The 24,206-nt window shown below is 40.5% G+C and overlaps 2 protein-coding genes across 5 annotated transcripts in view; one reads left to right on the top strand and one right to left on the bottom strand.

Moving 5' to 3' along the window:
- PPFIA4 (PTPRF interacting protein alpha 4) overlaps nucleotides 1–12,975 on the bottom strand; it is a 137,696-nt gene extending 124,721 nt beyond the window's left edge. For all 3 annotated transcript variants that reach the window (XM_044447551.1, XM_044447554.1, XM_044447553.1), the window contains exon 1: nucleotides 12,467–12,975. The gene's annotated coding sequence lies outside the window, so the exon portion shown is untranslated. The remainder of the gene's footprint in view (nucleotides 1–12,466) is intronic.
- A 101-nt stretch (nucleotides 12,976–13,076) lies between these two features.
- Nucleotides 13,077–20,769, top strand: TMEM183A (transmembrane protein 183A). Of its 2 annotated transcripts, none has more exons than XR_006416432.1 (8): nucleotides 13,077–13,270; nucleotides 13,357–13,446; nucleotides 14,810–14,959; nucleotides 15,333–15,492; nucleotides 17,003–17,183; nucleotides 18,016–18,160; nucleotides 18,934–19,008; nucleotides 19,975–20,042. XR_006416432.1 is itself a non-coding variant. In XM_044447588.1 (8 exons), the coding sequence occupies exons 1-8, from the start codon at nucleotides 13,165–13,167 to the stop codon at nucleotides 20,663–20,665; spliced, it is 1,101 nt and encodes a 366-aa protein (XP_044303523.1). In that variant the 5' UTR covers nucleotides 13,077–13,164; the 3' UTR covers nucleotides 20,666–20,769. The 2 variants fall into 2 exon arrangements, 1 of the variants encoding a protein (XP_044303523.1); XM_044447588.1 differs by lacking the exon at nucleotides 18,016–18,160 and adding an exon at nucleotides 20,483–20,769 and having other exon boundaries at nucleotides 19,975–20,130.
- The last annotated feature ends 3,437 nt before the right edge of the window (nucleotides 20,770–24,206 follow it).

Genomic DNA, 24,206 nt, shown 5'->3' with positions numbered 1-24,206 from the left:
CTATAACACTAATGCAGACAGGCACAATAAAAATTTAAATGCCTGAACAGAAAAAATTGTCTCAATCTGGAGCAGAAATGATTGTGAAATAAACGGCTGTTGAACTTGCTTAAGAGGTGTGTTCAAAAGAAAAGGGACCATAGCCAAAAATGTCTTTCTGTTTGTACAAATATACTTAAGATGCAATGCATGTTTGGACAGAAAAGTCCTACAACTTGAAGCATTTCCAAATCAGCCACACTTCTTTTAAACTCTGGGAAGTGTGCACTTTCTTATTGGGCAGGGAAATATATGCAGGTTTTATGGCTGAGCAGTTAGTGGAGGGGAATTATTGGCTGACTGCAAGCTCACAAAGTAAGTGGAGAAGAAATTTATGTTGTATTTCCCCTGCCATTTACCATACAGTCTCAGTATTTATGTATATTATCTTGTCCAAAAATATGCAAATATTCCAGATAGGGTTTATTTAAAAATATTAATGCTGGCAAAACAGGACAAATCAAATGGGAAACCCCTAAATGTAGCCCAATACACCATTCAGCTACCTTCTTGGGGCAGCAGGCGGGGGGGTATTTTTGACAGTTGTCATGAAACCACAGTAACTGCTCCAAAAAGGAGCTGCCAAAAACAGAAGTGTGGCCTTAAGATCTCCCTTTTCTGGAGTAGTTGGAGTCTCAGGGAAATGTCCCAAAGGTGGAAAACACTGAGAAGTATCAAGTTTAACATTAGAAACAGAAAGGATTACATGGCTAAGGGCAAGATTTTCAGCTCACTCCCTTTCGGTGCACTTACACTGTGACCCTCTTCCCCTTAGCCAGTGATTTCCAACTGACAGCTCAGCAACTGACAGAGGTCAACTGTACACAATGTTGGCAATATACAGTCTCATGCCCTCAGTCTGCTGAAGACTGACAGCCGAAATTGACAAGAGCATTGACCAGGCAATACTACATATACGAGTACCACAATGCCATAACAGCACACTTGTACATCTGCAAAAGAACCACCATCCAATTTTTTACAAATAAAATACAAAGATGTTTGCACATACTTTGAAGCCATTTTTTAAAGTGGGCAAACTATTGATGGCCCCTTCAAAGTGCCACTCAGGCATGAGTAGAACTGTCATTGGCTTTGGTAGAGGCACGATCAAAGAGTGCCAAGCAGTTTTTACTACTTTTGCCAAACATCTTGCTAGCCAATCCCCAATTACTCTGCCAACTTCGTCTAATATGACAGCACATCATGGGTTGAACAACCCCTAGAACAAGTAATGGGTTGTCAGTGTGGCTTATCGTCTGAAAATAAGCCACTCCATTAAAAGCATTATGGGTTCAGATGGCCTGGTAGCCCATACCAACAGGTTGATATGTTGTAGAAATCCAGTCATTCTTTTTAAATCACATGCTTGTTACAACAGGTTGTTGTAAAAAGATTCTGGCCTACTGTTTCTTAAAATCTGCCACATAAAGATGGCGTACTAACAGAGACCTTTGTTCTGTGCCAAAGAAGCAAATTAGCAATACATAACATTTCATAATTCTGCAATATGTCTTATACTGATCTTCTAATTCTGGAAAGATTAGATTCAGATATCTCTGGCAGCTAATTGAATTACGTTATTCCTGGCACTAATAAGAAGGTGCTATTCAGTGTAGTGGAACCTATAGAATTAAGTCTCCATATGTTCATCAGAATTTGATCACAAAGGAGATTGAATAATGCATTAGGATAATCAGGTTCAAGCTCCTGAACTCTACCCTCTGCAATTAATATCAAACCACACTGGTAAATTGTGCAATGTAGAAATCCCACTATTCTACATTGCAACATGGGATAAGTAGGTATTCTTGTTGCTGCTCCTATAACCAGATTTAAGAACAGACATTTGACATTCAAACCATGTATACAGGAAAATAACTTTGAAAATTTTTATATCACTGCTTATAATGGTGTACAGCTTTTGTATAAGAAATGCTCCAAGGGTCATATAAACTTCTGAACTTGTATCATTGTGTAGGGTTGATATTACAGAAGAAATTATGATCACAAATTATATATTTTACATTCCTCAAAGAAACACATACACACTGACTCTCTTTCTGATAAAACAGAAACAACGTAAAATGCTGAGCTATAATATTCCATTTATGGATGATCTAAACTTTTACTGATGGTTCAAATTTTGCATAAGAACTGCTAAAAACCTGAAAAGCTAAGGATTTTTTGAATGAGTTTATTTCAAAATTTATGTCTGGTCAATTATACTCAAGGATGTTCACAAAAGCAGCTATTCAGAATACCAGTAAAACAGCTAGAAAGCATTTCAACAAGCAATATAGCGTCAGTAGTTTAGTGGGAAAGCCTACTTAGAGCCAGTGTGGCAAAGTGCACAGAGTGTTGGAAGTCTGGGTTTTAGTTGTCCTTCAGCCATGGAGCTCACTGGATGACTCAGGCCAACTTGAACCCAACCTACTTCATAGGATTGTTGTTGAGAGGATAAAATGGAGAGGAGAACCTTGTAAACCATCCTGGGTTCCTTGCAAGAGGAAGAAAGGTGGGTATAAAGGTAATAATAATATTGGAACAAATCTTTCCATGCCTACAAAAACAGCACATTAAGGATGGAGAGGAGAGAGATTTTGCCTTGCTAAGGCAGAAAAAAACCCCTGTTGCTCATCCTAACACCATTTATAAACAAATGCCCACCAGAGTCTGTACTTTTTAGTGCTATAGAAACAAACTATGGACTTAAAAAAAAAAAAAAAACAAGCAAATCAGTTACTGAGATGTAAGATGGAAAAGGACAGCATTTTCATTTCTAAAAGTCTATTTGAAACTTTATATGGTAAATGCTGATCTACTAAAAAAACTTTTAAAAGTAAGCAATACAGGTTTCTAAGATGTTAGAGGCAGCTCTATATCACATGCTTGCGTGTAACCAGTGACCTAAATTTGCTGAAGCCATTAGGGACCCACTAAAGTGTTAAGCAACAACACAGTGTCTCAGGGGAAGGAATGGCTAATTCCCAGAAACCCAATAATACTTAACATTAATTAAGAGCAGACAAGGAAGACCCTTAATATTGCAAAGTGCTACTTTATACTTCAGCTAATTAAATTGCATGCATTTTGGGTTCCATGCCCATGTGACAGACAGAAAAGAACTTTCAAAAAACCAACATCCTCTGCAAATTTCTGCAATCTAAAGACTGCTATGAAAAGATGACTGAAGCAAATCAGGCTTTACTTTCCTAGGGGGTCCACAAGCAGGTGTCTAGCCACTGTAGAAGCAGAATGCTGGACTGGATGAACTCTTGATCTGAACAAACCCTTTCTCATGTTCTTACAGGTCTCTCACAGAAGAAAGGCAGCCATCTTCTGCAAGTTAGACATTAAGGCTTAGCTTTTCATGTATTTGCTATCTGAATGATTATTTCATAACCTAATATGAATTTTTGGCCGGTTTGACAACCTGCTTGAAAGAACAACCCTAAAGCAAGAAGCACTTAACAAGCTGACTGTACAGGTGGATATTAGATCAAATCTTCCACAAAATATACTAACTCACTTGCTTTCACTGCATTTTAGTGCTTAATTTTGCAAGAATCAGTTCCTTAATCAGAATGTATTTTCTCAAGACAGAGGAACTAGGGATTGGATCTACACTAAATTAATTGCACTCAATTCCCATTTAAGTTAATAGAAAATGGGTTCAACTACTTTATTCTGGATCCAACTGAAAGAGTTCAAGTTTCAGGGAAAAAGGGCAAAAGCTGGATTCCTACATACATTTACCAGATAGGGTTACTGAACTCATTACTCTTTACTGTTGGCAAATAGAGTTCTATGGAGCAACAGCATCTATGCCAGCCTTCCCAAACCACTGCCATCTAGATATTTTAGACCTCAGTTCCCATTAGCCCCAGCCAACATAATCATCAGCAATGCTGGGAGTTGCATTCTTATGTATGTATATATTTCACTTCTCTACCACCTGACAGTCAAAGCTTTCTAGGCAGTTCACTGCAGTTCCCAAAAAGAAAAACACGGATACAGTAAAGCCATCCAAGTTGGAATGGACCTACTATATTTTAGTACCTCCACTCCTAGCTCATACACTTGCTTCAGAAGAATACCATTGATTATTGAAAGTCTTCAAGAGAACCAGGAGTATCAACAGGGTCACACACTCCATTTCTCTCCTAACTTGGAGAGATCATACAAGGTGACTAAAGCTGCTTCCATGGCAAAATCCATCCTGAACTCAGAGTGAAATGGATTCACACAACCAGTTTCATCCAAGAGTACCAGGTACTAGTAGGCAATCACCTGCTCAACAACCTAACTCAGGAATGAACAAATGCCATTGGCCTAAAGCTGTTAAGTCTTCCAGGTGGGTCCCCAGTGTCCTTAGGGCCAACAAGTAAAAAGCCCTGGACAACCTAAAAAGTTCCACTGACCAGAAGAAAGGTGAATAGAAGCAGTGAGATGATGTTCTTTGCTATACTCATTGCCACTGAGTATAACTGATTATATCAGGCTTTGCCTCCATCCATTAGGACGTTTTCACTATTTGCACTCAACAGGGTCCCATTTTATTTCATCACTCTCAGCTCCAAGTATACCACAGAGCCATATGAGCCCTTCAAAAAGGGGCATCCCTGAGTGATTGTGTCAGCTCCCAGAGTCATCTCTGTATTCCATCCAGGCCTTTGATAGGACCTCCAGTCTTATCAGCTAGAACCCCCGTAAAGTCCTCTGGAAACCATCTGGATCCATTAGCCTCTGAAAGCTAATGATCTTAATAGGTCCTCCACTTTTGTATCCTCAAGCCCTTCCAAAAAGAGTGTGTGTACACCCTGCTACGTGAATTGGACTGATGACATGTTGGGGCAGTCCTATGGTTGTCATGGAGATGTTAAAATCCTGAGCTGCCTCAGACAAGGTGCCCTTGGCAAGAATGTGACATTTTCCAAAAACAACAGCTTGGGGCTCTCAGCATTACATCAGAGCCCAAAAAAATCTGGAGGACATCCAGTTTTCTCAAAACTGGGCCATACAGTATATCACAGTTCAAACGGCTACTTCTGAGCTACATATCCATAACATAAGCCCTGTTCAGGCCTTTAGCCTGAATCAAAATGGCAAAACTACCCAGAAACCTTTAGACTGAACAGATTGTGCTAAATGCATGAGTGGGATGTGAACCCATGTACTCAGACCCCATCCCCAAGCATGTACTTGTCCCACTCTGCCAACCTAGACCTCACTGTACTGAGCAACAAAACCTGAACTGAAATTCCATTTGCCTTTGCCTGAATGTGACCAGACCTCTCTAGCATGATCAGGGACTCTGACAATAGTCATAAGAATATAGGCAGGTGGTTACACCGAGTCAGAACATGAGTCCATCTAGTTCAGTATACCAGCACTGACACCAGCAGCTTGCCCTGGCTTCATGCAACAATCTGGAGATACTGGAACCTGAAGTCATGTGCCTACAAAGCACCTGTTTTACTACCCAGCTACAGCCCTGCATGCCTTCCACTGGAACCCCACTTATTCCCCAGTTGATGGACAAACTGACTTTTTATCTATAAATCTGAAGGCAACCTCCACCTGGAAAAGAAGAGAAGCATGTAAGTCAGGAGGCTTGACGTGCAGAAAAGTTTGATAACAACTTAGAAACATTAATGCTTAAACACCACATGTTTAACAGTGAGGAAAACATGATAAGGCAGACACAGTCAGGGCCTTACTTACTCATGAACAGGAACACTTAGTATCATGGTGTAAGCAAAGCATCAGAATATATTCAAAATAAAACATTCAAATAAAAACTTTTCTTGGTACATTTGATTATTTTAATGTGAAATTTCAACTTTTGTAGCCAACAGTATATACAACCCTATCTATAGAATTGCCTCTACTTTTTGTATTTATTACTTCTAGAATGGCTACATTAACAAAATATGGAGGGCGCATTATTATTATTAACGACATTATTTCTAAAATGCCTGTATAAATAGGTGGTATACAGTCATAAACTAAAGACATAGCCCTTTCTTTCAGCATCACAGTCTAAACAATATACATGGAAGCAATCTAAAAATGAGAGTGTTTGGTTTGGCAATAGCAGAGCAAGGCATAAGTTATTAAAAAGCACCTGCATCCAGGCAAAGATAAACTATTCTCCTGCTGATGAATAAGAAAGGCAAAATTACCCAGAGGACCTTGGTGGTCCTTTGACCAGTGACTAGGACCAAAGTACCCTTGCTTTTCACCTCTGCAGATGTGAGACAATTGACATTTGAGTAGTGTTTTTGCTGGGACATAAGCAGCAAGCACTATACAGTTGCTCATCTCTGCCTGATGACTGGGACAAAGATAATCATACCCATGGTGTATGTTCTTCCTGGATGGAAATATAAATTCCCAGTAGCCAAGGTCAGAGCATCCATCCTCTCACCTCACTAATCTTCCCAATGCCATGCTTAGAATCCAAGTAAGCACTGCCAGTCAAGTCATATTTGTTCTGCTCATATTTCATGTTTTGTCTGAATCTGCATAGTATTCCACCCTTAGTTAATTCATCCTAGGCTGCAATGCTAGGCATGGGCAATACCAGAATTCAATGTGTCTTGCAAGTGTTAGGAGCATAGAAACTTCACCTGCTATACATTAAACAAGACTCAGAGCTTCTACATTAAATTGATGGAAGTGCGGGATGCAGAATTGTCACATTTGTAAATGAAAAACACAACTGTTTAAGCAATACTAAAAGCAAGGGATTACTTTATAGAACTGTTTCAATGCATTTACCCGATATGCTTAAATCTTGCATATATTTCTATCCATTTTGTCCTGGTCTGTATGTACTGTCATAATTATAAAAGCAACCATGATGCTTATAGGACACTAAAGAGCAGTTCAGCAGCTGGTGTGCTATGACAGCTGTTTCTCTTGTTCTGTACTGTCATGCTGTCCCCTTATGTGTTTTTCAGCCATTTGTCACATCCATCTGTTCCTTCTTATTTCAGGCCTGATTTCAAAATCTTCTGGACAAGTGCTAGTGTATGTATGTGTGTGTTTGGGGTGGGGGGGGGGGGATCTCAAGCTTGCATATTTACCTCTGGAAGTAGAGCCTTCCCATCTTAGTATGAGCATACTAAGCATACTTAGTATTAGCATACTCATAGTAATTAAGCTTGCGTTTCCCCATAGTGAGCAGTTATACCATGTCACAATATAATGTTCATTATTTCACAATAAATACAATTACAAAAAATCAGGCACTTTATTACTTCCTAGGAAGAAACTGAGCCCCACAACTTTATTGGGTTTCACTGAATCCTGTGATAACCCCACCTCAAATACATAGCACCTATTGGAAAAAGGATTAGTCTCAGTATGGTCAGATCCAGACTTAGCTATGCTTGGAGTGGATTACTTAAAATAAATAGGGTTTCAGTTAGCAACAACTGAGAGTTTGAATGGATCTTATTTCAAGTATGACTACGTCTGGATCCAACCAAGTAATATCAACTGCATGTCAGTACCAGAGTCTCTCAAGTCACATAAGTACAAGAACCATTTGTGATATTCAGCACTTTTTTTAAACAGAAGCCAAATGGCTTTAAAAGAACCCATCTTGCAAGTGTTGAATATAACCACTCCCAAAGCAACACAAATGCATTTGGAACTGAAAATGCCAGAAGAAATTAGGGTAAGAGATCTTGCATTCCTAGGGGTAAATCTTTTAAAAAGTGGACTGCATTTTGCTTTTTGACTTTGCCCCTATAAGAGCCACATGCCATCCTCACACTAACACAGCACAAAAGGCCCGCATGTTCCTCCTCAGTATCTCAGCTGGCATCAAAGAATCGAGCGGAGACGGAAAAGCCAGGCCGGGCTTACCACACGTCTTCTTCAGAGCAGTTGAGCATCGCAGCCCTACCCTGCCCGTGCCGACGCCCATCACCTTCACTGCCGCCACGCTCGGCTTTACTGGGAGAGCGGCTCCAGGCAGGTTACAAAGCTCAAAAGGCTCCCCCAAGGACTTAGACTGCAACAGCCAGCGGGGCTGCCAGACAGCCCGCAGTCCACATCGCCGGTGGACCGCAGAGGCAACCCACCACCAAGGCTCTGCATCCCTCGCGTGACGGCAAGCCAAAAGCCGAGGGTGGCATGTACGTGCAGCCACCCACGAGTCACGCGAGGCACCTACTCGCGGCCTCAGTTGCCCCCCGCAGCCGCGGCGGAACCATGGGAGGGGGGCTGGCGTGCTGCGGCAAGGACAGGCGGGCAGAAAGGCCTGGAGAGCGAGCGAGCGAGCGAGCGAGCGAGCGGCGCGCTCCCCTCGTCGGTTCAAGCCACGAAAGGGCCGCTGCGCGAGTCGCCCGGGGCTCCTCCATTCATCCATCCATCCATGCCCGGCTAGCTGCGGCAACTCAAATGTAACGACAAAAACCGGCACCGCCAAACAACCACGTTATTCTTTCCCCCACTAAATTCCCGGTTCTGTAACGCCCGCTCCCGTTCCATCCGGGTATGCCGCCTCCGAGAAGCGGAGGGACAGAGCGAAAGGTACGGCTCCATCTTACCGCTCTTAGAAACAGACCGCCGCTCACCGGCTTCAGAAAGAAATCTCTTATCGCAGCGGCGACCAAACATTCCCTGCTCGCACCAGGCCACGCCCCTCCATCTCTCAAATACAACCACACCCCCCGCTTAATCCCGCCTGCCCTCCTGAATATTAATCATCTCCGTTTCAATAGGACAAAGCCATCCCTACACGAGCTTCTTACTGGCCCCGCCTCTCCCCATGCGGATAAGGAGAGCGCAGCAAGAGTGTGGGCTGCTTGCGTCTAGCCTCAATGAGCTTACTTAGACCGCTTTTCATTGGAAATCTGTTCTATGGATCAGCGCCTTTGGCTGGTCTCCTTTCTCCTCTCCACCAGAAAAGCAGCTATATAATGATCCTTGTCCTACAGTTAGTGGGAGTATTATTGCTTTGAGTTAGATCAGTGCGTATTCACCTGTTTTTATTTGCTAGGTGGACTGTATGCCCGTTTACTCAGAAGTAAACTTCACTGAGATTGGGAATGGGAGCTTAAGGGGCTATCTGTAAGGAAACAAGCACAGGGTAGAATGCTTAGTTTGTTCCATTACAAAGTTGAGAGTTCTATATCCGGGCGAGTCAGCTTGGCTGCAATTCAACAAACACCTGCGACTAAGTTCTATTGAACGTAATAGGGCTGAGTAGATGCGCATAAGACTATAGTTAACACTGCTGTATGATTATATACTGGGTGAGGAGATTCCAGGGATAATACATTCGTGGAAGCATTGTTAACGCAAAAGCCACGTTTTTATAAAACCCTGGAAGCTCACTATTCTCAGATGCTATGATAGCCTAGCTACAGACCTGCTCCTCAAATTGTTCTCTATTCCAAGTCTCCTCTGTGCTTTTAATAAGACGTGATTTCTAGATTTGATTCTGGCAGGGAGAAGAGAAGGCTGAATTATTGGCCACTGACAAGTTCAATAAATGCATATTTAAACAATGATGCTATATGAAATATTATTTAACATTGTAGCTGAATTGCTGCAAAGAAAGAAGAATTAGAGAAAGCCAGGAAAAATATTTTTAAGTTCACAATCTTAAACCAGGAAGGGCCTCATAAACCAGGAGTTCACCGCCTGTGCTCTATAATGTCCCCATATTTTCCTTAACCAAACAGCATCAAAAAATAAAAACAGAAAAACTAGCCATACTGAGGAGATGCCCCAACTATTGACTGCTCTGTTCTGTACCTTTTCCAGATTCAGTATGGTGTGATTACAACAAGAAATTAGGAAAATCAAGACTGTAAAATGTTGTCACCACACCGCAGGTTTATAAAAGCACAATATAATACTGGTGGGGGTTTTCTCCCTGTTTATCCCTTTTACAACTACAAGTTGAAGTTTTCTTAGAAGGAGCCCAGATAGCTGAGATCATGCATTAAAAGGTACTTGAAAAACTCTCCTCCTAACACCCTTGATGCCATCTGAGATGGATGATGAACGGAGAGAGGGCTCTCTCATTGATAGAAGCAGCAGTTTCTGGGCAAAGACCTTTTACTTTTCCCAACATTTTACATTGCTGCTGTTCTATCTTTGCTAGATTTTTAACACTCCCTGTAAGCTGTTTTAGTTCTATGATGTTTATATTGTTGTAAGCCATCTTGACCATTTATTTTTAATTGCAGTATGTGTGTGTGTATTCTCTTCCCATTGCTCATTCTTAACATGGATTGGTATGAAATTCAGCCAAATCAGGTGCAATGATGACAGATTTCTAATTCTTTCCCTTCCTTGTGAAAACATCTTATGCCAAAGACTAAAGTTTACACAAGAACTTTTGGTGATGAGCTTTAGCTGAAAGTAAATTCCTTTAAACTCAATGGGACCTACTTCTGAGTAAGCATATACCGAACTCTTATGCAAAAGCTTCTTGGATGTTCAAATGCATAAGTAGTAGTGGAATCGTGACACACACACAAAGGATTTAGTAATTAATGCTATAATGCTATATTTTATTGTTGTATTATATTTAACAATTGTAATAATTCACTAAAGGGGTGGATAAATCTGCATATAACTTTAGCAAGATACAGACTAACACAAAGTAAAAACAATAAAAAAAAGCTAGGAATTCATCATCTCTCTTTTTAATCTCCTGTTCCAACAGCAGTAGAAGACCACGACATTCTAGGCAAACCAGTAATATTCTAACATTTAGATCAGATTGCCCCCTATTGTTTGGCTGGGTTTATGTGCATGGCAGGTATAAATGCAGCAGCTTGAACATTAACTGCTGGTTTTCTTCCTGCCACTGTTAAAACTACAGGAGCCCTGCTATGACTTACTCCAGCATCAAAGAAATCTAATAGTCCCAGGTAAGTGTGCATATGATTGTAGTCTAAGTCCCATTGAATACTTTATGCAAAGGGGTTTTTTTCCTGGCTTCCATTTTCTGGTGTCCTCTAGGATCCCAAAACAGTAATCATGATGAAGGTCTCTGGCTTTAACATTATACTTTATTTCAGTACATGTAGATAGTAGTTTAGAAAGAAGAAAATTTAGTATTTACATGTAGCATAAATTCCTTGTGTAGTGCTCAGACAGCAATATTGCTAAGATCATTTTTAGGTGTTGCTAAAAGTCTTTGTTATAAAACTAAGGGGTTTTCTTTTTTTGGGGGGGGGGGGTGTTAAAATAAAGCTCACTTTCAGCCTGAATCTTTAGGCTTTATAATCCCTTTTAGCAAACTGCAGCCAAGTTTTACTCTGTATGCACTTCCTAAGAAGTTAGACCAAAAAACTTGTTCCATCCTTGATTATGTATTAGAAGTGTATGAACAGAATTTCCCCATGCTACTTGAATTGGTTGAGGCCTGTCAAACCAATACCTGAATGTTAAAGCACAGTCCTGTTCATGTTTAAGTTTAGTGGGACTTACTCCATATTGAATCTATGATTGTAGTCCTACCTAATCTAACCCCAAAGAGTCTCATTCAGTTTCAGTCAAAACATAATCTGAATTTAAAGTGTTTTTACTCCTTAAATCATGCACATCTTATTGCAAATGTTTTAGTCAGAGTAGAACTGAACCAAAGTGAGGTTTTTTTTTTTTTTTTTTTTTTTTTACTTAGGCCCTCTGAGACTGGTACTTCTGCCATGAATAAATTTGAGTTTCTATGTGTTGCAACTTCTGTGCCTTAAACAGCAACCTGATCTGCAATTAAGCACTCAGTAATATGAAAAATACCATCTAATGCTGGAAGATCAAGCATTTCTTCAAATCACAAATGAAAACTAGGCCATTCTTTCCTGATCAGTTGGCAATCCTATTTATGGTTAATACAGCACCATTTAATGTGGATCACGTAAGAAATCCTAATCTGTTACTTGGGCCTTTGCAGAATATTTCTTCAATCTATATGAAGTGTTGTTTCTTCCAGTATGTAACTAGAATTTTTCAGCCTATAACTCTTAGTTAATTCTTAGCTAGGAGGAAAGCAACAATTTTGCCAGCAATAGAAGTTTAAGACAATGGAAGGGAAAAACTAATTGTAATCTAATGAAAGAAATAAATGAAGAAATGGGAGATAGTTTTCATTTTGTATGGGAAAACTTGAGGGTAAGCTATTTGGACAATGAATCTAAACATGTCCTGATGTCTGTTAGTATGTTAAGACTTTAATGAGACAATTTGAGGCTTGGAGAAAAGGAGACTTGAGCTGAGCTGTCTTGTTAGGCTGCTTGCGATTATTTGAGGGGAGAAGTATTACAAGAAGATCTGGAGGAGCATTTACCTCCAAATGCTGAGTATCGTCTCCAAGAAGATGCAGCCCAAAGAAAAAGCTGACTGCTCCCCAACCACAGGAAGATAACATACTCTGCTTCTTTTCAAATACCTTGCTTATGTAGTGAAAGGTGTGGGGACAAGCAGCTAAGTTGGCAGTGTATTCCAGTGGCATATAGGCTCCTTACTTGCAGTAAAAGCTACTCGGTTCATCTGTGAAGGCTGTCTTAAAGGAACTCTGTACATCCGCAGTTTAACTTTCTTTCTTTCTTCAAGAGTAAGAAAAAAAGACATGAATATTTCATACTGTGTCAACTATGCTGCAGAAAACTGTTTATGTAGTCACGGCTCAGAGCCAAGGAAAGTTTCAGTAAGTTCCGAATCAAAGGTGGTTTGGTTTGGTTTTGATCAGTTGGTGGTAGGCGGCCAGAGGAAGGGGAAAGCATCTAGAAAAGAACAAAATTACATCCCACGCTTCTTCCAAGGATCTCACTGGACCGTCTCAGCAACTGCGTCGGGTAGTGAAAGCCTTTTATTGGAAGTCCACCCCAAACATTTTAAATCAAGACACGGAAAATAATTTCTGTACATGAAGAAGAGCGGGCATAATTATCCAGTCCCTATGCGGCAGCGCACATAACAGCATCCAGTATCGTCGCAAGTTGATGACGTTCATCCTGCGCGCTGAGATGTTCTAGTTGTCGCGAGAGTTGCCCTGACGTCGGGTTAGGGTGCTACCGAGTGCGGGATGGCTAGGGAGCTTCTCCGAGCCGACGGACGAGGCTCCGCGGCTCGGCCCCTGCTGACGAAATGGCGCCCCAAGACCGACCGGTAGCGGCACCCCCCTCCGCCATGCGCAAGCGCGGCACCCGAAAGCGTCTCAAGTTTCGGGCCGACGACGTCTGCTTGGAGCGCGGTGAGTAATCGGGCGCCGTTGTCGTGGCCGGTGGCAGCCATTGTATCCTGTCGCGGCCCTTGACCTCTGTCGCTTTCCCTGCGCAGTGACCGTGGCTGACTACGCCAACTCGGACCCTGCCGTGGTGAAATCTGGGCGCGTGAAAAAGGCGGTGGCCAATGCGGTGCAGAAGGAAGGTATGTCCGTGGATGGCGGGCCCACAGGAGTTTCGGTTTACTCCGGGACCCGCTTCAAAAGCCATCTGGTGTTGGAGTAGCACTAAAAACTCCTTGGAGTTGAGGCACTTATAAAAAAAATGCTGGGTGGTACTGTATGGTAGCTCTTGTTTGCCTGCCGCTTTGTAACGGTAGAACTTCAATACGAAAAAAATCCATTAAGCTACTATGCATTTCCCTTTGTAGCCCTGTTGAAGCAAGAGTTACCTTGTAGAATTGACCCGGTTATCTAGAACAAGTAATGAAATTTTGAGGAAAAACATACCAAATTTCTTTGTTGCAGCCAGCATTTGACAAATGGAACATCCCCATTTCTCAGAATTAATTGTGCTATCATGCTGTTACAAGGAGGATGCTTACCGCTTTTCTTGGAAGCTGATAAAAGGAAATTCATATGAGTCTTTAAATAAAAGAGAGAGATCATGTCTGCATTTAATTTTTAAAAAGTACCTTGGGTATCAAAAATTAAGAAATATTGTTATAAGCAATGATGAGCTAAAAGAGCCCAATTGCCAAATAACCAATGGTTAATATCAATCAGCAGGTGACATGCAGATACTCATCTCCTACCTTCTTTCATTTCAGCCTGTATAGTTGCTAGGTCACAATTCTTCAGTAACAGTCCAAGGCAGAATTCCCCTGGGGACTCTGGATTGGTAATACTAAGTTGTCTCATTTATGGCACTTGGGATCTGGAATACCCACTCTTCCAAATCTCCTTGTCAGTAACATACAGCTCCTATCTCTAGAAGATATGTGTAGCTTTGCCCCAGTCTGGCTTCCCTTTGGGCACCTCATTTTTAAACTTGATGTGTCTACAGCCTGTAGATTGAAGCTTCCTGTTTTTTACACGCCTCTTACATTAGAACTTCTATAAGCAGCCCTTCTCAAATTAGCCCTTTCTTTCCCCAAGCTCCTAGCCCTTTGCTCAAATTACCCTTTCTTCAGATTTCTCCACCATAGTCCATTCCCTGGTCTCTGCACCCTTTCTTCAGTATCCTGTCTCTAGATTCCCTCTTAGTTTGGCTGTTTCCCAGAATAGGAAATAGTCCTTGGCTTTCCAGGTCCTTGGCTTGCTTCTGTGTGGGGTTTTAATCCCAACCAGCTGACAACTTCCCTTCCTTAAATAATCTGAACTGTATCCTGCCAAGTTCCTTGAAAAACTGAACATTCCATGCCATCACAAGTGCAATCCAGTAGCAATGTAGAATGAAGTACATGTATTTGGAACCATTTTTCCTATTATTTCGGCTCTGGTGGTTGGATAATAAAAGTAAAGATCCCAGTATGTATCCCAACATATTTGCTGTATTTGTGGTTTTAGTAAAATCGCTCTGTGGTGTGGAAGCATCTTGTGTACCTACTGATGAAGTATTATCAGTGGTAGAGTCCTGTGGTAGTAGTGATGAAATGGATTCTAAGGATACCAATGATACAATATTGACTAGAAAAAAGAAAAGCAAAAGACATAAAGGTAAGAACTGTGATTAAATACTGCTTACAGAAGTTTGTCTTGAAATTCTTATTTCTCAACTGAATAGCTTCTTGAATATTACCTACATGAGAACTATTTAACTGCCCGAAACACTTTTTTATATTTAGTTACTGGCATGTACACTACCTTTCTCTTACCATTATCAGTTAAGAAAACAAAGTTCTAGTTAAAAGCAGTGGGGATTAGCACTAGGAAGCTCTGGCTTCAAATTTCTCCTTGGCCATGATGAACTTGAGCCAATTGTTTTGCTACTTCATGTGCTGTTGAAGGGATAATCCTAGATATTCTATCATTAGGTGATTACCATGAGCTGATTTGCAGCAATAAAAGGAAACTTTTTTATTATCTTCAGAAAATTTGGATGGGATAGTAGGCAAAGAATATCCTATTGATATTTGGTTGATGCTGGCATCCTACATACGTCCAGAAGACACTGTGAATTTTTCTCTCATTTGTAAAAGAGCCTGGACTGTCACTTGCACTGCTGCCTTTTGGACCAGACTTTATAAAAGGTATGTCACCATGTAAATGATTTATTCACTAGATAGTCTTGGTGATGTAGGAGCCTTTGCTATTCAGTTGGATGTAAACAGTGTGTACAGAAATTAGTCACAATGCTTATTGTAACATTGACTTCCAAAATGTGTCATCATGATAAAATGGAAATTGCAATATCTCCAGACTGTCCAAGTCCAAGATAAACTCAGTTTGATTGGAACAGTAATACTGAATGCATACCAAACATGCATGACACAACTAAACTGGTGTGCAACGGCATATGAAATATATAAAGTCACAGTGACACTGTCAAATCACTTCAAAGGGAAATTAAAGAAGGCTATTAAGGTATTCTAGGTAGTAATAACTAGGGCTCTTTATTAGACTTTCTTTTAAGGGCCATTTATGGCTGTGAAATCATCCTCTGTTGCCTTATCCAGTCTACAAGATTTCATACTTCATGTATCTATATTGTCTTGCAAGTCAGGGATAATGGAAAAGAACTGCAGCCCTGTTAGGATGCATTCTTCCACAAACAACATATGATACTGACACACTGCATAAAGTTCTGGCTCATGCAAGTCTTCTCAGGATGAGGTACAAAGCTATACCTCATTTAGCTAACATGAAGGGGCAGGAAGAACACACCCAAGGGATCACTGAGTAGGTCAACATGTTAAACAGCTTTGTACTTGGTGTAGCGTTAGCTTAATGTGTTTAGCTAATGTTAAATTATTTTATCCTTGGACTTCCATACGATAACACTACTTATATTTAAGTTATGAGTGAGCAACCTTAATGTAGCAGCTTGGAAGTGAATTGCATAATAAGAAACAGATGAAAAAGAAACATCCCAGAACATCTAATATCTATTCTGAATTCTTTTTCCTGTCTTGAGTCTTACTGATAAGCTTAGATTGCTGAACTGTTTGCGTGTTGGCTGCCCATATCTTGATGCATGGTACTGTAAGAAAAATCTTGATAGGGCATGCATTTTGAAGGTAGCAGTTTATTTTTAGTTAGTGGCCTAGTAGTTTTACAAAACTATTAAGGAGAGTTCCAAGGAGAGGACAGTGAAGCCTTCCTCATATTAGTAGGACACATGGGTGGGCTTATGACTGGGATATATGCTTTCTGGCAGAGAATCCTCATTGCTTTGCACTGGATTTGTTACAATGATTGCTGTTCCACTTGCCCCATCACCCTGTTCCAATTATGGGAAGAACTGCTGCTTTGTTCTGATGGAGGTTCCCCAAATACAGTTTTTGTTCTCTTTCTTATATAGGTGTTGATTTAGTTCTTCAGTACACAGTTTTTTGACACATGATCAGACTACATGCACTTGACTGTGCAAGAATCTGTGCCTGCTGCACTGTGAAACAGATATTTGATGATGGAAATGGTGGTGTGTGCAGAAGATTGAATGTGTTTTGAGTATGGGGGGCAAATTCAAAGTGTGAAACACTGTTTTAGATAATGTTTGGTATTTCTGCCTTAAAATGATTTGTATTGAATTTTCTCTAGGCACTACTGCAGGAATGCATACCTCCCAATCCGTTTACAGCCAGAGTCAATAGAAAAGATGTACTGCCTCCGTGCATGTGTAATTCGCTCTTTATACCATATGTATCGACCTTTTGTTTCTCGGATATCCAGGAATCCAGCTATTCCAGAGTCTACTCCAAGCACTCTAAAAAATTCAAAAGTATGTGTTTGAAGAAAAGTGCTCCTATCCAGTTAAGCTAATGTCTTTTTTTTATTATTTGTAATAAAATACATGTGAATGAGGCCACTTGTTAAAATCTACGTGTTTTTTGTCTTAGGAGTGCTCTTTGTATTATCAACTTGCATCTTATAAATGTCTTTGCTAATAGAAATTAAAATGTTTATACTTAAAAGATATACATTTTCCTTCTGTGTATAAAACACCAGATTGTGACAGCATTGTTTCTTTCTGGAAAGTCCATTGATGGTGTGTTGCATGACTAATAGCTTTGTCAAAGCACCTTATAGCCCACTGTCAAAGTTTTCCAGTTCTAAGAGGTGTTGAGGTTAGCTAATTCCCAATCCAGTGGAGACAGAAGAATTGACATCTTGGATTCTTCATGTTTACATCACAACGGCTTTGGTGTCCACAGCTAATGTTGCTATAGTACTAATAATTTATACATCCCTGGTCTGGAAAAAGTAATAACTTGCAAAAGGAAATTAAATATCAAAAGTCTGTATTGCAGTAACAGTTATGGTTTGACTTAAATTCTAAAAGCATAGACATTTTCCATTAATCTGATTCCACTGTATCTTGGCATTACTGAAATGCAAGTCATGCAAATGCAATTTGTGTGTACGGTAGTGTCTTTACACACTGTACAACCAGAGAACCTTTACACTTGGATTTTGGTTTTCCCTATTTGGAGTCTCTTCTCATTAATGAGGAATGGCTCCATATGTTGAGCATGCAAAGCAGAGAGACTTGGTATTTTTGTTACTGAATCCAGCTCTTCCTATTTAATGTCCCTTTCTCTTTCCCAATGTAGCTTCTGTGGGACACTGGAGCTGTTGTGGTGTCAGCAGAAGTTTGCCCTTAAAGACACCCTCACTGTTTGGAGCAGCAGGCCACATGGTACACATCTGAAGGGTAGGACAGCTGGCATGTGGATGACATCCTCTGCCCCTTAGGAGGTACTCATAAGCTTAACTATCTTCCTCCTTGTAACTAATATTCAGTGCTGCTCAAAGGAGTGGGATTATGTTCAGGGAGCATGCTTCTGCACTTAATTATAGTTTGAACTGTGCACGTCCCCTTCATAAAAGATTTAAGGCCTGCTGCCTTACATTATTACTGTAGGTACTTGTCTGTCCAGTACATACAACCAAGGGCATAGTTTTTCAGTAGATGTTGTTTTGCAGTGGTATTTTCACAGGACAGCAGTTTTTGCTTTGGTCATATTTTTCAAGGCAACAGGGTGGGGATTAATAAAGCTTGTAGCTAACTAGCAAATTAGTAGAATGGTAGCTCTGCTGCCAAATTTTCAATATGAGTGTAACCTACACCACAGTAGTATAAGTTTCTCCAGAGGCGTCTGGCTTGCAAGAGGGATCGTAGCCCAGTAATGGAGTACAAAGTTTGCTTGCAGACTGTCCCAGATTCAACCTCTAGCATCTACAGGTATGCCTGAGAAAGGGTCCTCTCCTGGACAGCCAACAGCAGTCAATGTTGATAGCACTAAGCTATTAGTGCTAAGCTGTTGAACCAGATGGATCCTGGATCCAATCCAGCATGGCTCTTCTTGTGTGCACATCATGCCATGGGCATGTGTTAGGCTGTACTTTAAATATAAGGATTCTGATTCATGGGCAGTTCCAACTATTAAACAGACTGTATTATAATGAGCAACTTAATATCTACCTAGCTTAAGTCTACATATCACAAATCCTTCTCTTTTCTGGATTAGTGCCTGCTTTTCTGGGCTAAAAAGGTTGACCGGCAGTCTTCACTGTGGGAATTCAGCTTCAAATTCCAAAAGCAGGTATGAAAGAGAAATACGTACCAATATCAGATAGCAACATTTTAGAATGTGTGTGGGGGGCTCAACTCATCTACCAATAAGTATACAGAGCAAGCTACAAAGAAGGAAAAGCAATAGTAACGAATTAAATCTACAGTATTAAAATAGCCATGAAAAGCAGCAATTTAAAATAATTAAAAGAGGTGATGCTGCTAATTTCTACTTGAACAACTTCATTAGTTTGAAAAAGCATTGAAGGTCACTTGGCAAATGAAAATTGTTATATGGCAGAGAGAGCCTGGAAAGATGTAATTAATGCATATCTGAAGCAAGAGGCCATTAGTTCACTTCCTATACTGATTGTCTAAAGCCTTAATTTTTGATCAACAGACACCTTCTTTCTCATTTTGAAATAGTAGACCAAGTGTGCATTTGTGATGGTTGTTCTAGTCTCTAGTTAGCAACTGATGAGTGGAAGGGGTGTCTTGCTACACAATCTGACCCAAAATGGGCAGGTGGACAGAATGCTTCCAAAATTGCAGCTTATGCTCAGAGAGGACCCCTCATACCCGTGCTGTGTTGCAACATTTGATAGTGTGCTGGAAGTGGTGTCTGGAGAAGATTGAGGATTAAATCAAGTCTGCTTTTGCCCTGATTTCCACTGGCTGACCATCCTTGAATTAGATGATATTTATTCTTCTGTAATCATACCATGGCATATCTAGTGCTCAGAATTCAAATATTTTCATTTAGTATCTGCAGATTCTTATAGAAAGTTTCAAAAAATAATCAGTCCCTTTCAGTTAAGAAAAGAATAAGTGAAGCCAATTAGGGACTAGTCCTGATTCCTCAAAAACAAGTGTTCATTCCATGGCATATGCTTTCCATCTTACCCAAATTTAAGTCTGTAGGGACCATATTCAGTGGTGAAAGTTTGTAGATATAGAATCATTTTCTATAAAGTGAATTGTATGTATTTCTTTTGAGTCTCCCAAGTTCAGGAATAAGTGTCTGAGACGACTTCAGCCACCAGTCCGATATGAAGATGTACATGTGAACCCTGACCAAGACTGCTGCTTACTACAGATCACTACGCTTGATTTTATATATATTCCTATAGTCATGGGGATGACAGTTACCTTGGTAGGTGCTGAAATGCTGTGCTTATCACTGCACGTCTTAATGCACAGAGCAATCTGTCTTGTGCCAGTCTTGCTAGTATAGAAAGTATGTCCATAGTGTATAATGAGAGCAGGGCATAATCTCTGCTCATCAGAGTCTAAACTTCATGGTGTATAGATAGTCACTGTATATATAGCTGTTGAGTGTAAATAATGCTGATTCTTACAGCTGCTCAAAACTGACTTGACAAGTTTCCTCAGAGATTAAGGTGCAAACATAGGCTCAAATCCTCTTGCTTGTGTGTAACACTATCCACTCAGAGGATGTGAGTAATGCATGCTATTGAAGATTTTCTGTTTTACTTCTTTTGCAGTTCACAATAAATGTGAGCACTGACATGAGACATCACAGAGTGAAAATGGTGTTCCACGATTCACCAGTTTGGAGTGGCAAAAAACCAAGATTTGACCATGGAGTTCAAGTTATAATGGACCCTGTACACAGTGTGCGTCTTTTTGATTGGTGGCACCCACAGTTTCCCTCTTCACACATTTGAAGGTTCCAACACTGTTTACATCATATGAACTGGAAATACTTCAGGAAATCTGATTTTATTTGTAGACAATATTCTGTGCTATCTCTATAAACAACTAAACTTGATAAGCCAGACTCTGTCTGTTGAATAACTATCGGTGGGGGCTTTGTGAACCACCCAGAGAGCTTTGGCTGTTGGGCGATATGGAAAATAAATAAATAAATATGTGGCAATAAATTTTCCAAACACTTATGTAAGACATTGTATGATCTGGAAAAAGCTTCCACTAAATTTCCTTTGGTGCTAATGAAAGTTGCCTCTTAATGGAGACTACAGGCCAAGTACATTGCTTCTGTATTGAATGTGTTTAGAGACAGTTCAGCTACAGAATCATAGAATAGTGGAGTTGGAAGGGGCCTAAAAGGCCATGGAATCCGACTTCCTGTTCATTGCAGGACCTCAAGTTAAAGCATTCCTGACGTGGCTGTCCAACTGCATCTTGAATGTCTCCAGTGTGGAAGAGCCTGCAACCTCCCTAGGTAATTGGTTCCATTCCTGCGCTGCTCTAACAGCCAGGAAATGTTTCCTCAGCTCTAGCCAGAATCTGCCTTCCCGTAACTTAATTCCATTATCCCATGTCCTGCACTTTGGAATGATTGAGAAGAGATCCTGCTCCTCCTCTGCATGACAGCCTTTTAAGTATTTGAAAAGTGCTGTCATAACTTCCCCTCAGTCTTATCAAGGCTGAACATGCCCAGCTCATTCAATCTCTCTTCACAGGGCTTTGTTTCTGGGCCCCTGATCATCACTGTTGCCCTCCTCTGAACTTTTTCAGTTTATTTGCATCTTTCTGGTGTCCACAACTGGAGACAATACTAGAAAAGGAGCCTAACCAGTTCCAAATAGAGGGGAACCAGTACCCCACCTGATTTGAAAGCTATATTTCTATTAATGCAGCCCAGTATAGCATTACCGTTCTTTGCAGCCACATCACATTGTTGACTCATATTTAACCTGTGATCAAGGACAATTCCAGGATCCTTCTCACTTGCAGGATTGTTGAACCAAGTTTCTTCCATCTTGTAACTGTGCATTTGGTTCCCTTGTCCTAGATGTAAAACTTTCCAATTGTCCCTATTCTGTTGCTTTCAGCCCGGTACTCCGGCCTTTCAAAACCATTTTAAATTTTGTTTCTGTCTTCCAGGGTATTAGCTGTCTGCCCAATTTTGTGTCATCTGCAAATTTGATCAGAATCCCCTGCACCTCTTTATCAAAGTCATTAATAAAAATGTTGGAGTGCTGGGCACAGGACGGAACCCTGCAGTACCCCACTCATTACCTCTCCCTAGTCTGAGAAGGGGCCACTGAGAAACACTTTCTGTGTTCAGCTCTGTAGCCACCTGTGGATCCACCTGCTAGTTGTTCCATCAGGCCCACTTTTGGCCAGTTTGTTGCTCAGAATGTCATGGGGCACTTTGCCAAAAGCAAGATATGTGTACAGCATTCCTACAGTCCACAAGGGAGGTTACTGAATTAAAAAAAAAAAAAATCTGATTAGGCCAGCAACACTTGTTCCTTACAAATCCTTGCTGGTTTCTAATAATTATTCATTGTCTTCAAGATGCTTACGGACTGACGTCTTCATTGTGTGCTCTCAAATTTTCCCAGGGATTGATGTCAGACTGGTTTGTAGTTCCCAGGATGCTCCTTTTTGAAGATAGGAAAAACCCCAGTTATTTGGCACTCCATGATTTCTCAGAGATAATAGACAGTAGTTCTGAGCGTTCATCTGCTAGTTCCTTTATTACTCTAGAATGCTGCTCATGAGGCTCTGGAGATTTGAACTCAGTCAAAGATAGTGACCATTTATTAATCTGAAATTTAGTCCTGACTCTTGGTTTGTACTTCCTTTCTGCTGAGGGGTCATAGACCTGCTTTTAGGAAAAGAATGAGTCAAATTGAACACTTCACCGTTTTCTTTGTCATCCTGTTACCACTTTGCCCTCCTCACTGCGAAGTTGAACCACCATTTCTTTCCTCTGTTTACTGTGAACATATCTGAAAAAACCCTTTTTGTTGTTGTTGGCATCCCTTGCTAACCTTAGCTCGTTCTCAGCTTTAGTTTTCCTGATGTCATTCCTACACTTCAGCGCCACCTGTGTGTACTCCTCTTTTGTCATTTAGCCTTCTTTCCACTTCCTGTGCATGTCTTTTTTTATTTTAGTTCAACTCCAGCTTTTTTGTGGAGACACGCTGGTTTCTTCTGTTGCCCACTATGTGTTGTTTTTGTTGGAATTGCTTGTAATTGTGCCTTTAAAATTGCCTTTTTCAAAACCTTCCACCCACCTTGAGCTCTTTTTTTTTTCTTAGAGTCACTTGCCATGGAACGTTGCTTACCATTGTCCTGAGTGTATTAAAATCAGCTTTTCCAAAATCCAGAGTATGTGTATGGCTATACTCCATTTTTTGCTCCCTTTAAAATTGAGAACTCAATTATGTTGTGGTAATTTTCCCCCAGAACTCCTGTAACTTCCACTTTATCTGCTAAATCATCCCTGTTCATATTAAGTCAGGATAGCTGATCCTCTAGTTCCCTGCTCCACTTTATGTAGAAGAAAGTTAACCGCCATGAATTGCTCAGAGGGCAGAATTTGTCTCCCAACAGATGTTTGAGTCCCCCATTACTCCCACATCAGCTTCCTTGAAATACTGGCAATTTGCTTAACAAAGGGGTCATTTCCATCTTTTCCTTGATTGTGTGGAGGGATAGTAGACTCCTACTATTATGTTCCTTTGACCCAGATGCACTCAATGGGGCTACCAGGCTCATCTTCCTGTATTTCTTTATTAATAATACAAGAAGTTTAAATTGATAGCTGTTTCTGCTGCTCTTCTTTAAAATGTGTTCAGACTCTAGAGTAGTGGATTTAAATAAGAAAATGATGGGTTTTGTAGACTCATGAACCATGTGCTTATACTAGGAAAGTTTCCCTTTCTGCCTCTGACATAGCATGCACACTCATAGATGCATCTGTTTGGATAATGTGAAACAGTCCTTAGACCCAAATCCTTTAAATGTATGTTTTTAAAATACACATGGTTGGACCAGATTTGGTCATGATTAAAGCAAACCCTCTGACATATATAATGACTTAAGTTCATAGATTTAATTAGGTCTGCTGAGAATCTGGCTTATTTGATACAGTTGTAGGTACCTCATCACGCTGTTCACCATAGTTGGTCTCCTTGCACATGCTGTATAACTAATTTTAATATATTCCAGAAGTTGTAACCAGTAACTTCCCAACCCTGTACCAGTTTCCATATTGCAGTAACTGAAAAATGCTTACTACTTTGTTAGCACTTTGGAGAAATTAGTTGGTCATGTGAAAAACCAGCGAAGAAAAGCCCTAAGGCTTTGAGAACATATTAGCCAATATAGAAAGTTCAGGGGGATTGTTGGTCATCTAAGGTGAAGCTGGCACCAATCTTTAGGGCCATACTTCCATGCATATGCCGCATTTTTCAGCATCTTTTTCATACCCCAAATACTGTTCAAGAT

This window comes from Varanus komodoensis, unplaced genomic scaffold, assembly GCF_004798865.1.
Source record: "Varanus komodoensis strain SLA01 unplaced genomic scaffold, ASM479886v1 scaffold52, whole genome shotgun sequence".
In the NCBI taxonomy this organism is placed as follows: Eukaryota; Metazoa; Chordata; class Lepidosauria; order Squamata; family Varanidae; genus Varanus; species Varanus komodoensis.
The sequence above is the reverse complement of the archived record's forward strand: the minus strand, read 5'-3'. Positions and strand labels throughout refer to the sequence as shown.